At 44.2% G+C, this 15,245-nt stretch overlaps 1 protein-coding gene across 1 annotated transcript in view; it reads right to left on the bottom strand.

Moving 5' to 3' along the window:
- Positions 1 to 349: 349 nt before the first annotated feature.
- Positions 350 to 15,245, bottom strand: part of PDLIM1 (PDZ and LIM domain 1) — a 38,142-nt gene continuing 23,246 nt past the window's right edge. Inside the window, exons 5-7 of the mRNA XM_006925934.2 lie at positions 8,186 to 8,337; positions 1,301 to 1,418; positions 350 to 892 (exon numbers count right to left, since the gene is read on the bottom strand). Coding sequence (XP_006925996.1) covers positions 706 to 892; positions 1,301 to 1,418; positions 8,186 to 8,337 — 457 coding nt within the window. The 3' untranslated portion in view covers positions 350 to 705. The remainder of the gene's footprint in view (positions 893 to 1,300; positions 1,419 to 8,185; positions 8,338 to 15,245) is intronic.

The following is a 15,245-nucleotide window of genomic DNA, read 5'->3' as shown; positions in this document are numbered from 1 at the left end:
TTACGCTTACACATGGAATCTAGGTAACAAGATAAACAAACAAAATGGAAACAGATTCAGAGATACAGAGAACAAATTAATAGTTGCCAGATGGGTGGGAAGTTGGGGGGCTGGGTCAAAAAGGCGAAAGGATTAAGAAGTACAAATTGGAAGTTACAAAATAGTCACGAAGATGTAAAGTACAGTGTAGGGGAATATAGTCAATAATACTGTACTGTGTAGGGTGCCAGGTGGATCACTTTGTGAATTACATAAATGTCTAACCCCTATGCTGTACAGCTGAAACTAATAGAAAATAATATTGAATGTCACTGTAATTGAAAAAAAACAATGATAAAGGACACCGCACTGACAGAGAGTCTATAAATTTATTGAGTAAAAACAAAATCAATGTCAGCTATATTGAATTCTGTTTGGTTCAAATTTAGTTGATGTCCATTTGCAACAGAGATGAATTGAGGTGAAGAGAAGCACAGTAATGCCGGCACGGGGACACCAAACGAAATGACCTTCCATTAATCACAACAGCAGGCATCACACAGCGGTGTGAGTCAGTTAGCAAAGGCAGGGGGACACAATGCTTATCAAGCAGGGATAAAACCAGACTAAGCAGGAACTTCCCAGAGAAGAGAGGGGTGGAGCATTTAGAGGACAAGCCGCAACAGGGGCGAGCTGCAGAAGAGTGTTCGGTGCAGATCTGCGGGTTCACTTGGGAAACACAGTGACCACGTCGTAGCCTTCAGGCGGTGTGACCCGCTCTCGGGCATGCTTTTCACAGTAGATCTGATCTTCCACAAAGAAATGGCCCTTCTGTTTCAGGTTTGTGCCGCAGTCGGTGCACACGTAACACTCAGGGTGGCGGTGACGATCCCGCAGCTTCACAAACACACCGCTGCAGGAGGGGGGAGGAAAGTGGCTCCGTTAGAAATGAGCACACCAAAGTGGCGCGGGGACCGGGGCTCCTCTCAAGAGGCCCCCTGAAGGGCAGATTGGGGTCTCTCAACTGGTCTCTCATTCTTGGGGTCCAAGGACATTAGTCTTGAAACCTCCCAGAAGTCTCTCCCATTTCAACAGAGTGGCCCTACTTCTTCTGATTTTACATGTTCGTATTCCAATGGTGCTATGGCCAAGGAACACCTTCACCACTCGACTCTGAGACACAGGACCTACCCAGCCTCTCTGCTCCACTTTCTAGGTGGCATGTTTTTCCCATGACACTTAAAATGTGCAACATCCAGCACTCTCCATATTTCCATGGTTTACCCAACCTGCAAGGCACCTGGGGAAGGCAGATACTTACACAATGCCAGTGCCACATTTGTCACACATGGGCAACTTCTGGGCATTTCCAATAGATGCGGCCACTTTGGTGACTGGAGCCTTAACACTTCTGAATCCTGAGGGCTTGTTGGGATCCCCTAAAATGAGGAAAACAAAGGTTGGCCAGGAAGTACAAGATTGCAACTTAAGGGTCACTTAGTTCTTTCAGATGCAGTTATACAAATGTTCCAGCAAGGTCATAGGCACTGGAGTCAAAGACACCTGACTCTGCTGTGTGATCCTGGGTGAGTTACTTAACCTCTCTGGTCCCCAGTGTCTTTGTCAATAAAACAAGACATCAAAAAGATTCAAATATACACACGAAGCCCTCCCACAGTACCTGGTCGGCTCTCAAAACACACATTACATTCTGATTAAATACATGTAAACACTCATGGGAACTTAAAATTGCCATACTCAGATGGAATGAATGAATGAATGAATGAATGAGTGAATGAAAACAACATGGTCTGATCATCCAAAGACAGTGTATTGAGATGCCAGAAGAAACTCAATTCACAAGAACAAAATCACTACAGTAGAACAGGCTACAAGAAGCCAGAGTAAAATCAGCATCCTTCCGGTAGTTTCATGTGTACAAAATAGGTTCCTAAGTGCTGGGTACTAAACTGACTACGGCCCAGTTCATCAAATCTTCAGAGCCCTGTGTCATAGCAGGTATTAAAATGGTAAGCTGCTAATTTTACTATTATTACTATATAATTGTGGCCTAGCAGTATTGTTACATTCATCAGCTATTTACACAGGTCTCTGTCTGGACTGCAAATGACTGAACACAAGAACCCTGTAACGTATACTTTTCAGTACTCTGCAGAGCCTAGCATAGGGTTTAACGAACAAAAGAGACTCAATAAACACACAGAAATGAAAGATGAAATGCCATGACAAATGCATGATGGTCCCTACCTTAGTCCAACATGCTTTGGCCCAAGAAGCTAGGGAAGTCTCCACAATGTTTCTGAACAGGCACCTAGGAGCATCCCAGGCAACAGGAGAGATTCATAAAATTTACAGAAGAGGCTCTCGCCCAGGCCTGCTAAATGAGCACCTCCAAGTGCAGGGGCCCCAGGAGATCCTGTCCTAGACCCCTGGTTAAAACCCACTTCTTTAGACGATAGCAACTATTCTCAAACTTTACTATGCATCAGAATCAGCAGGTGGGCTTATTAAAACACAGATTGCTAAGCTCATGCCAGAGTTCTTGATGCAGCAGGCCTGGGGTAGGGCCCAAGAATGTGCATTTCTAACACATTCTTAAGTGCTGCTGATCTGCTGGTCTGGAAACCACACTTTGAGAAACACTGAATAAGAAAACAAACAAACAAACAAACAAACAAAAAACCCTCAGCTTTTCGTGTAATGTGAGGGGGTGAGGGCAGTGTCATCCGTTTCTGCAGCCATGATGGTCAATCCTGAGGCTGACAATTGAGGATCTTGGCTCTCCTTTCCTTTTAGAAATCAAGTCCCCATATGTTGACTGGTGCTTCTAAACTAAAAATTGAGATGTTCAAATAAGGGGCATTTATAAATCTGCTGGACATGGCAGATTATTTTGTCCACAATTCTCCATACCCTCCCTACCCTTGCCATGCTTTCCAGTACATTAGTGATTCTCTGCTGGGGATGATTTCCTTACTGAGAGAACTATTTTGTTTGTCACACCTGGAGGGGGGTGCCACTGGTGTCTAGTAGGTAGAGGCCAGGAATGCTGCTAAATGTCCTAAAATGAACAGGACAGCCCTACCACAACGACTTACTTGGCCTAAAATGTCAACAGAACTTAGGCTGAGAAACTCTGCTCTTGGTGGAGTGTACTTCCCTATTACACAGACTTTGGGTTTGGCCACATGACTTGCTTTGGACAAAGGAATGTGAGCAGATGTGACCCCTGTTCAAGCAAAGGCACAAAGTGCACTTGTGTAATTTGGTCTCCATCGAGCTTCTGCCCTTTGCCACAAGAATAAGCCCTGGAGAGTGATGCCTCCCTCTGCTGGGCTCTGAATGAGAAAACTCATGGAGCCAGGCCTAGGCCTGCCAAACCCAGCCAAGCCACCGCTGACCAGGAGCCCTGCAAAACAGGAGCAAGAAATGTATTTGTCGCTACAACACAACACATTGCTGACTAGTACGAGAGAGCTAGCTTAGAGTACTTGGCTACTTTATGGAGAATATGAGGGAATAATTCAAAGCGGCCGGGCCCGACATGGGTGTTTATGACACAGTCTCTCCGGTTTCCCCCAGCAGGGCTGGGGACATGCTGCATGGGGGAGTTGATAAACACAGATGCCCAACTGGCAACATGTGAGGAGGGGCAGAGATTAGGTGGCTCTGCAGTTTCCACCATTTTCAGCTGTGAGCACTACAGACGGGCTTGGAGAGGCTTGGTGCTATTCCGTCGGCAGGTGCATCCGTAGAAAAGACCTTGGTGCTCTGCTTATCCCTGAGCCCAAGGTTTGCCTCCCCAAACCTTCCTCCTTTCTTTGGTCACAGTTGCAACTTAGTTCATTTTAGGTTTTTTTTTGTTTTGTTTTGTTTTGGTTTTGCCTTAATCTTGATTTTTTTTGAAAAATATTGCATTAAAGTATCATTCATGTCTTTGATTACTGAGTTTTCGGTATCCCCTTAAATTTTATACCCAAAGTGGATGCCTTCCTCAGCTCACCCTGATCCTGGCCCCTTACAGGAATCTCAGAAGGGCCTAGGTAGGCAGCTTCATGCTTCCAAGCATCCCAAATAGGCTCCTTCATCTTCTGGCTGGTTGGCGCTGCAGCCGCTTTGGCTGCCTATCCTTTGTGAAAAGCAGGAAATGGCAACATCTCTGCATATTGGGACAAGTCAGAAAGAAATCTGACTGTGTGGAAGGAACCAACTCAGTGAGGTCAAGGTCTCTAATGTGATGGGCTGTTTTCTTCACATAACTCACTCAATCAGCAGAAAAATTACCAGGAAAGGGTGGGGGGTGCAAGAGGGTAAAAGAAGAGAAGGAAGGAGGGACATGTAAGCCTCACTTAGTAGGAGAAGAATCCACATCTCTTTTTTGAATGAAAGGAAGTGAACTCGCTAAAACTGGGCACAGCAGGAGAAGAGGAGGCTGTGTACTGGACGAAGCCGGCTGGCTGTGGCCTGTTCATTCCTGCAGCGCCACCTGCTGGCTAGATTTTCTTCCTTCCCTTTTTCAGCCAGCCCTGCAAACCCAAGTTTGACTTCTTCCTTCCCTCTCAACTAGCTTACAGTAAAAATATCAGCTCCCTTCTGACTCTGGGCAGCTACAAACATCTCCAAATTTCTCTTCTTCCACTGAACCTTGTATCCACCTCAAAGCTTTCTGGAAATAAAGTGAAAATGAGTTGAGTAAAGCACAGCTTTCTCTCTACTTCACTACTCAACAACCTTCCATAGCTCCACATTGCCTAGAAATCAAACTCATGTTCCTTAACCTAGTACCTGGTACCTAGTACTTCATGATCTGACTCCAGACCAGCCGAGGATTCTCCTAGAATTCCCGGCAAAATGAGCCTCGGTACTTCCTGAGCAAGTCCAGCTTTCTTATCTCAGATCCTCTGTGACTTCTCTGTGTGTTTTCTCAGCCCATATCTCCCTCCAAGTTTCCTCTTGTTAAAAATCTCCTTCAATGGAAAGATGAATAAATAAACGAGATGTGGTATGTACATATTATAGAATATTATTCAGCCTTAAAAAGGAAGGAAATGCTGACACATGCTATAATATGAATGAACCTTGACAACATCATGCTGAGTGAAATAAGCCAGTCACAGAATGACAGATACTGTAGGATTCCACTCATAAGTCAAACTCATGGAAACAGAAAGGAGCATGATGGTTCCAGGGGCGGGGGGAGCAGGCAATGAGGAGTTCATGTTTAATGGGTACAGAGTTTCAGTTCTGCAAGATGAAGAGTTCTGTGGTGAATGGTGGCGATGGTGGTGATGGTAGCACAATACAAATGGACTCAATGCCACTGAACTATGTACTTAAAAATGGTTAAGTCAGTACATGTTATGTTAGGTGTTATTTCATCAGAATTAAATAACAAACAAAGAAGCCTCCCTCTCCCCGAAAATTTTGGAATTTGATCCAGAACAAGAGGAAGCTTGAGGAATCCAACACCCTTTCTCCTAGACCAGAAGCTGAATTTCACCCAAACTGAGAAGACCTACTTTGCATCTTTGGGGATTTACCACCAAACCCCGCTGCAGCCAAACCACCCTCGGGGGCCTCACTGACTGTGCACCTGGCACTTTACACATGTGCCCTTTCTTTCCCTTAATGCTTTAAACCATCCGTGAAGCAGCCATTATTAGTCCCCCTGGACATGTGCAAAAACTAGGGCTCAAGGTCTCATGGGAGGTCACAGCCAGATCCTGGATGTCAGTGCTCTTTCTACCATGAAACTCTGCTTTATGAACCAGACTGCTTGAATGATAGTACCCCTCATCAAGTGCTTTTCCGCTGTACCAGACACTGCCCAAGCTTTGACCACTTCATTTCAAATAAAAAGAGGCATTCGAGCCCCTCCCCTGAGAGCCTTCTGCATGTGGGGGATGTCTGGACTGGAATTTATGCTGTTTCATTCAGTAAAAATTGAATGTAAGCACACATTAAGAGATATGAGAGAGACTACAAGATCCATTACCTCCCTCTTCTTTTTTAGAAAAAGCTTTATTTTCTTTGTGGCCAGAAGATATTCAGCCCAGGGGAGGAAACTATTATTCTCAGACGCTCTTGCAACTAGATGTGGCCATGGGACTAAATTCCGGTCAAAATAGAAATGGAATAATAGCGTGGGACTTCTGGGAAAGAGAAAGCTGGCTCATCTGGAAAGAGGACTCCCCCATTAACCCTTTTTGCCTTCTTCCTTCCTGGTGCCTGGAAGTGGGCATGATGGCTGGAACACCAACTGCCAACAAGGACCACAAGGTAACCTTGAGAATGGAAGCCACAAACTTGGTAGATGGAGCACAGGATGGAAGGAGTCCAGATGTTGATGAGCATGGAGCTGCCGCCTCAGTGCAGCTCAGTGATCCTGGACTTCGGGTCTTGCTCTCTGACATGAGGGCATTCAACTAGATGACCTCTGCAGTTTTATGTCCTACTTTGGGCTAGAATGGACTGGCTCTTCCTCTCTTAATTGAAGGGCTTTTCACCCACCTACTCAGAGTGGAATAAGTTGTGATTTCTCACATGTTTTGACAAAACTGTCATCCTCTAGGGCTGACCCACAAGTTATCTATCAGGCGGACCTAACACCACAACTTATTACAGAGCTGGGCTCCTTACCTCCCAACTGCACAGGTACTCCAAGAAAAAGGTAACTTACTGGTAGAACAATATCCTTTTAGCATAAAAGAAAAATTTATTTCCTGATTTCCTGTGCTTGTAAATTGCCAATTTCTCTAAAGAACCCACCCAAATGGGGAGGGAGCCTGGGTGTTGGGTGTGTTCGGTAGGGAACTTCCAGCTGAGGAAGGACTCCAAGGAGGCAGACTCTGCAGTTAGGGACTCTGAGCAGGGGGCTCATTCTTCTAGGGGGCACTCGACTCTGACCCTCACTGGCTGCACTGAGCAAACATGTCAACCCCTCTGGAGCCCGGCTGAAGCACAAGCTCCGGGCGTCCTTCCCAGGAGTAACAACTCTCTCTTGACAGGCGGGCACACTGGAGAGAGATGGAGAGAGCACTAGAAAGCAGGACTCCTGTGAGATACCCAAGCCTCAGAGAAAGAGACAAAGGCAGAATGTGGAGGGCTGGGCATCACAGAGACCAGAAAGGGGGGCAAAACCCAACTCTTCTGAAAAGTCATTCCAAGCGAGGCTGCTCATCAGAATCAAAAGACATTTATGAATAACCACCTGGGAGGTAGGCATCTTGAGGGCTGCTGCTTACGGGTCCCTTCTGTGAGACTGAGGAAAAGAATCCCTTCCTCAACACACTCAACTGTCAAAAATTCTCATAATATGCTGTCGTTGTTCTGTTAAGGTAGTTTTACCGTTATCCGCTTGAAAATCACTATAATAAATACATAGTATACAATGTCTACAATGTGAAGACATTCTCCTGAAACCTGAGGAGCCACATGGGGTGGCCCTGGGTGTCTTGGGTATGAGCTCACACCGTGGACAAGTGAAGGCTGGCCTGGAGCCTCTTGCCAAGGTTTCAAACCACATAATAGTTATGAAGCACCTACTGTGTGCTCGCTGTGGTGATGGGTGTTCTGTGCAGTTTATGACATTTGATCCTCACACCCACCTGAAGGGAAAGGATTTTTATCCTCAACTGACAGATGAGAAAACAGGCCTGGAAAGGCTCAGAGACTTGCCTAAGGTCACAGGAAGAGGGCGTGGCCAAACAGGGGACTCTCGGCTCCCAGGGGGCCATTCACTCTAGAGCAAGAAAAAAATACATGGCCCCAAAGTGAAAGCCCAGGGTCTGTTTTCACTGTGCTGATTCATTTTCATTCGGCTTGTCATCGTCTTCACCTACTCACACACGTCAACTACATAGAAGCGTGCTATGTGGGCAGCAACCAAATAAAAGGCCAAATGACAGACCAACAGAATCCCACAAAAGTCAAGTTCACCATGACCTGAGCTTCCTAATATTCACATGATAGGAAGGAACTAGCTAGCCAGGTGTGGTTGGGATCACATTCATATTCTCTCTTTCTGTCTCTGTCTCTGTCTCTCTCCCTCTCTCTCTTTCTCTCCCAGCATTTTAAAAGGCATCAAATCCAAATCCCAGTGCTCCTTCTCCTGTGTTTCAGCACCCACTGACCCTCACCCCAGGCCTTAAACAAGAGACCTCTGATCACACAGAGAGCTTATTACCTTTCTCCTCAGACTCCAGGATTTCCTGCAAAACCAGGAATGAAGTAGACTGTTTTGGGGGCTCATTTAACTCCTGTTTCTCCTGAAGCATCTTGTAAACTTCAGATTCCTTGTCGATGACGAGTCCGCTTGGAGGCTGAGAATGCTCTAAGCTGTAAAAAATGTTTAGAAATTCATTAGGATATGTCGGAAGGATAAAAAAAAAAGAAATCCACAGACACCACCCCTCCCAAAAGAAGACACCTCTGAATCACAGTGGGTAGAAATGTTACCAACAGATGGAGCATTCCCTTACATGTGCCACAGTCAGAGCTGGCTGCTGCTGTAATGCAGTCAGAAGCTATGTTTCCAAATAGTTTTAATAATTCAATTACTTTTTGGCCTAAATCCATGGAACGGGAAATGCTTTGCTTCTTTTTAAATTACATAAACAACATGTGGAAAGAAAATTTAGAAAAGAGAAAATGTCAACCACAACTTGACCACTAAAACCTCGGCTGGAGGCCCTCAGTACAGGCCATGTGTGTGCTTTTCACAAAGCAGAAGTCAGTATTCTTTATTCCTGAGGATATCAAAGCGTTTTCTGTTTCTATAAACTCTTGTATCTCTCATGGCAAGGTCTGGTCTCCTCACCTACAGCACACAGGTAACAGTATCTGCCCTGCCTCCTTCACAGGATTGGTGGTGAGGATGAAATCGGCAAATGTTTTATAAACTGTGAAGTACTGTTCTACTGCAAGGGAGGGGGCAGAGGCCTCAACTGAGGCTCTGCCTCCCACACCCACCTGGTCTTTCTGGATTCCCCAGATAGGATGGGACAGGCAGAGCTGGGGGCTCTCTCCCACAGGGCCCATTTTTAAAGGAGGAACCTTTGCTGCTTTGTCTCAGGGAGGAGGAGAGGGGGAGGTAGCCTCCTCCCAGTCAGCTTAACCTGAAGTCTATCCTGAATCCCACCCCTTCTTCCACCACCAGTCCAAGCCATGCCATCACGTACCGGCACAACTGACCAGCTTCGTAACTTGTCCCACTGCTGCCATTTTCAGCCTCAGGACAGTCTTATTTTCGACCAGAGGCCAGAGTGGTATTTAACATAAGATTTAGACTGTTGTGATGTGGCTCAAAATGTTCTCATCTGACTTAGAATCAAATATTTACAGTTTTAATAACAAAATACCAGTTTAATCAAAATCATCTCTTTGGAGTAAATATTCACTACAAAAAGGAGAAAGGCCCTAACAGATGTGGCTCTGCTTTCCTCCCCAAATACATCACCTGCATCCCCTTGGTCACTCCGCTCTTGTCAGATGAGACTTCAGGGCTGCTTCTGGAACCCACCAGCCTCAGAGCCTGTCACTTACTGCTCCCTCTGCCCAGAACGCTCTCCTCCCAGAGCCCAGGGCTCCCGCACTTCATTCAGGTTCTGCTCAGATGTCATCCCTCAGAGAAGGCTCCCTGACCCTCCACTGAGAACAGCTCGCCCATCCCCATAACTCTATCCCCTTACTCTCTGCAGCTCCCTCCATGTGTTCTCTTCTCTCTCCATGGATTATACGTAGTTGTCTGTCTCTTTATTGTCTAGAAAGTAACCTAGAAAGTAACCCCTAGAAAGTAACCCCTATGAGGGCAGGGCTTTGGTCTGTCTTGTTCACTATTGTCTTCCTGGGCCTGGCACAGTGTCAGGCCTCAACAGGCATTAGGGAAGTGAATGAAAATTGCCAAGTGGGCCAAGTCCCTCTCTCCTTCTCGTCACTGCCTCTCCATGCTCCAGTGGGGTCACAAGGGACCTTCTAGTATCGGGGGATCTCCTAGGGCTGTGCCAGGGAGATGGGCAGCCTCCAGGGCCCAGCTCACTGCCTGCCTGTCAGCTTCCACTGCTTTTTCAGAAGCTACCACCCGCTAGGAAAGAGGGACAGTGTACCCAGGGAGCCAAAGAGAAAATACCAGAAGGTGATGATGCAATTTATCAGTGCAGGTGGATAAGTCTGTATGTAAACAAGTTGTGAATTTTAACAAAGCTTCCTCCCATCCCATCCACCAGGCTGCCTCTCAGGGGTGAGGATGCAGGCAGTGGCTACCAACAGTTCCCTCAGCGAGTCTAACCACTTTGTCTTTAGGGCAGAAGCCACTTTTACAAGTGCAAATGAATTATGCCAATTACCTTTACTCACTCGCTTCTCACACACCCACTGTATAAGGAGTTCACATTCCATTGTATAAAGGAAACGATGGTATGTGTTTTCCCTGGGTATTTTTCCCCAAGTTACCTCTCTCTTTCTTCTCTTTCTCTTTCCCGGTCAGCCTCCAGGGGCACGTGATAGACTCAAGTCCACAGCTGGAAGCAGAGTCACTTGCATCAGTGGAACTCCAGGTTTTCCCTTTGACTACAATCAGGTTCTCACAATAGAGGACAAAGCCCTCAAAGAGTGACAAATACTTTGGTGCTGCCAGGGAAGGTCAAAATTTAACCAGAAAGACTCATCAGCCGGTCACTTGTGCTGGCTGCAGTGGAGGAAAGGGAAGGCAGCCACCCGTGCCCCATCCACAGACACTGCTGGTCCCTGCCCTTGTCTCTCTCCCTACCCCCACCTGGGAACTGTGTGAGTCTCCCATCCCCACCCCGCAGGAAAGAGGCCACCTTGAGGAGTGGTTTTAACCAAGGACCTTGTCTTCCTCTGGCCCACCTACCCAGCCCTGTCCTCTGAAGTTACATGCCTGCCTCTTTCTCTGGGTCTTGAATTCTGAGCTGGCTTTATAATAAATGTATTAAAGTATTTCTGATGACTCTTTTTCCTATTATACTTAGAACTATTTTAAAATCAAGATCAGACCATGGAATGTTCTTGAGAATTTTTCCTTGCTTTGGTGTATGTTGTTACGCCACCAAGGGAACGCTAAAAATGACAGAACCCAAACCATGAAGTCATCACATATACAAAGTCATCACATATTCTTCCAGCAAAGTCTTGTAAAAGTATTTCCGTGATTAAAAAAGAATTTACTATTTATTCTCAAATAATGGTAATATCTTGCTACTGCTTGACAAATTATAAAGCACTTTCAATTTTCATTACCTTATTTGAAGCATTGATACACCTAATTCAAAAATATCCTAAGACACAAAATCTAAGTCTTAGACATTAGACTAAGATATTAATAAATAACAGCACGATATCTTAAAAAAAAAAATTCTAGGTCAAAAATACGCATTAGAAATAGAGCAAAAAAAAAAAGCATTGTCATTTTTATATACAGTAACAATAATGAATGAAAGAATTCCACAGTGATAAGCCTTCAAAAAATGTAATATGCATGACTGAGTCACCGGGAGGAAAATTGTGAGGGTGCGATGCTAAAAGTAACCATTCTTCTAAACCCATTCTTTACGATTTTAATAGCAGAATACAAGAGTTTAATCAAATTCAACTCCTTTGGAATAACATTCTTTGTGTTTTCTGGTTCTTGTTTCTTCCCAAGTCACGCTTAGTGCTGAATGTACACTACTTACTTAAATGTTTAATATTTTCTTACATGCTTTTTGGTACCGACCGTAGGCCTGTCTCCCCAGGGACATTACAGACAGGTCATGCCCTGCCTGATGATGTGGCTGACACAGCCAGGCATTTAAGGATGCCAGCGGTCTTTAGATGAGCTTGTCTCTCAGAGGTGGATTTTGGAGGCTGAGCCTGCAGACCTTATGAAACACAGTCCTGCTCCAGCCAAAGGAGCAGCTAGGGTGAAGGTAAGATGGTCAGAAGGTCAAGGACAAGGAATAGCACACCTATGGCTCTGGGACCTGAATCTGCACAGCAAAGACACAAATAAATGAAAAGACATCCATGTTCATGGATTAGAAGAAGAATTAATATTGTTAAAATGTCCATCCTCCCCAAAGCGATCTACAAGTTCAATGCAATCTTCATTGCAATCCCTATCAAAATCCCGCTGGCATTTTTTGCAGAAATAGAAAAAAAATCCTAAAATTCACATGGAATCTCAAAGGACTGCAACAGCCAAAACAATCTTGAGAAAGAAAAACAAAATGGGAGGTGTCATATTTTCTGATGTCAAAACATATTACAAAGGTACAGTAATCCAAACAGTATGGTACTTGTATAAAACAGAAAAAGAGACCAATGGAATAGAATATACAACCCAGAAATAAACTCTAGCACATACAGTCAAGTGATCTTCAATAATGGTGCCAAGAATACACAATGCAGAAAGGACAGTCTCTTCAATAAATGGTGTTGAGACAATTGGATATCTGCATGCGAAGAATAAAATTAGACCTTTAGCTCACTATATATAAACATCAACTAAAAATGGATGGAAGACTTAATGTTAGATCTGAAAACATAAAACTACTAGACAAAAACATAGGCGAAAAGCTTCATGACATTAGTCTTAGCAATGATTTCTTGAATATGACACCAGAAGCACAGACAATAAAATCAAAAGTAGGCAAGTGGGACTACATCGAATTAAAAGTCTACACAGCAAAGGAAACAATCAGCAGAGGGAAAAGGTAATTAATGAAATGGGAGAAAATATCCCCAACCAAATATTTGATAAGGTGTTAATATCCAGAGTTTATAAAGAATTCTTACACCTCCACAACACAAAGCAAATAACATGATTTAAAAAATGGGCAAAGGACTTAAATAGACATTCTTCCAAAAAAGATACAAAAATGGACAAGAACCATATGAAAAGATGCTCAACATCACTAATCATCAGGGAACCACATGGAAATATCACACCTTACACTTATTAAGATAGCTGTCAACAGCACCAACAACAGCAACAACAAAAGCCCAGAAGACAACAAACGTTGGTGAGGATGGAGAAACTGGAACCCTGTGCACTGTTGGTAGGAATGTAAAATGTTGCAGTGCTATGCAAAACACTATAGAAGTTTCTTGATAAATTAAAAATAGAATTATCATATGATGCAGCAATCCCACTTCTGGGTATATATCCAAAAGAATTAAAACCAGTATCTCAAAGAGATATTGGCACACTCATGTTCATTGAAGTATTAATCACAATAGCCAAGAGGTGGAAGCAACCTCTTGCTAAATATACACTGACAGATGAATGGATAAAGAAAATGTGGTATATATAGACAATGAAATATTATTCAGCCTTAAAAAAGTAAAAAAAAATCCTGTTGCACGCTGCAAAATGACTGAACTTTGAGGACATTAGGCTACGTGAAATAAACCAGTCACTAAAAGACAAATTCTCTACATTCCACTCGTATGAGGAAGTACCTAAAGCAGTCACTCTTAGAAAGTAGAATGTGGGTGCCAGGGAATGAGAGAGGGGAAAAGGGGAGCTGTCCAATGGGTGTGGAGTGTTAGTTGTGCAAGATGAAAACATCCTGGAGACCAGTTGCACAACAATCTGTGTATTGTTACCACAACTACTGAACTGTACACTTAAAAATGGTTAAGATGGTATATTTTATATTATGCTTTTTACCACGATAAAAATAAATCATTAGAACAGAAAAAAAGAACTTTTGATACATAAGAACTCAATAAATCAAATAAATCTCCAATGAATTATGCTGAGCAAAAAAAAAAAAGTTATGATGGAGGGAAACTGAGTCAGGAGTATATAGGACCTCTCTATTATTTCCTATAATGGCATGCGAATCTACAATTACCTCAAAATAAAAAGTTTAATTTTAAGACGTCTTTTCCCCAAATTCTGGAAGTTAAGAGCTAACTGGAAATGACATAAAAAGATTTTAGCACCTGATTTTTATGTAGGAGAGGGTAAAGGAGGCAGGCCGACTCAGAAAAACCTTTCATGTGTGAGATGCCCCAACCTGGTCACCCCAATGTTCACACACACACACACACACACACACACACACACACACACACACACACACACACAAAATGCAGTTCTCGGTAACCCTATGTAATCACTGTAAGAAGGGGAGCCTGGCCAGAATGCTCCTTGCGTTTCAGTGTTCAAAGGCCCAGATGTTGGGCCTGTAATAAGAAATGAGAGGCATAATCGTGGGCACCTGGAGAAGAGGGAGGAACAGCCAGGCTCCAGGCCAGTTCTCTGTGGGCTGTGGGCAAGTTTAGCCAGAGGAGCAAGCAGCCACTTTCATGATGGAGGTTTTCTTTTGACCCAGCTCCGAAAGAATCGGGCTTAATATAATCCCTCATATCATTCGAATAGAACAATGCATCTCTTTATTTCCACTGCACCTGCTTAGAAATCTGCCTCATGAGTAGATGGGGGGATTGCCTGAGAACACAACTTGGATGAACCAGTATCTTGGGACTATTGTGTTGGTTATGGAGCCCAAGCAATGATTCCATGAAGAGGCCACCACATGAGGAAGGTGACTAATTGCACTGGTGGCTGAACTTAAGCTACAATGCTGGGAAAAAGAGGAGGTTACCATAAGTCACAGCAAAGTCTTTTCCATGACATCTGTCTACATGTTTCCGGCCTCCCGGGGGAAAACCCCTAGTATTCAGTGAAATCAGTACTAACTGGCATTTGCTGAGCACCTACCAGGCGCCGGGCACCACGCTCGGTGCTTTTTACACACATCATTCCTTTCTCTCAGTAACCTGGTTGGTAAGGTAGTCAATATTATCTGCACCTCATGATAACAAGACTGAGTTTCAGAGTTTTCTGGTTTGCCCAAGATCACACAGCTAGTAAGAGGCACAGTTAGAATTCAAGCTGAGGCCTCTCTATCTACAAAGCCTATACCTTTAAGAAAGTCTCAAGTAGCATCACATATGTAATATAATCCAAACTCCAAAACACCAGAAAATGACCAGAGCCCCTAAACTCAATTGCAAGAGGTCAGAGGGCAGGTGAAAGCTTAACGCTAAACAGAGTAACATTTCTTCTACTCACTGGTACACAGCAGGCACTAAATAAATGACTGTTAAGCTGAAATGACTCAAAGGCCCTCCCACTCAGCCGTGTGAGCGCTGGGAGGACAGGCGGCAGATAACACCCTCTTGCCTGCCTTCCCAGCTAAATTAGGAAATGACAATGCTCTCTGTGTTCTTGTCTG

The sequence above is a fragment of the Pteropus alecto genome, unplaced genomic scaffold (assembly GCF_000325575.1).
Source record: "Pteropus alecto unplaced genomic scaffold, ASM32557v1 scaffold88, whole genome shotgun sequence".
Taxonomy (NCBI): domain Eukaryota; kingdom Metazoa; phylum Chordata; class Mammalia; order Chiroptera; family Pteropodidae; genus Pteropus; species Pteropus alecto.
This window is presented reverse-complemented; position numbering and strand designations above follow the sequence as displayed.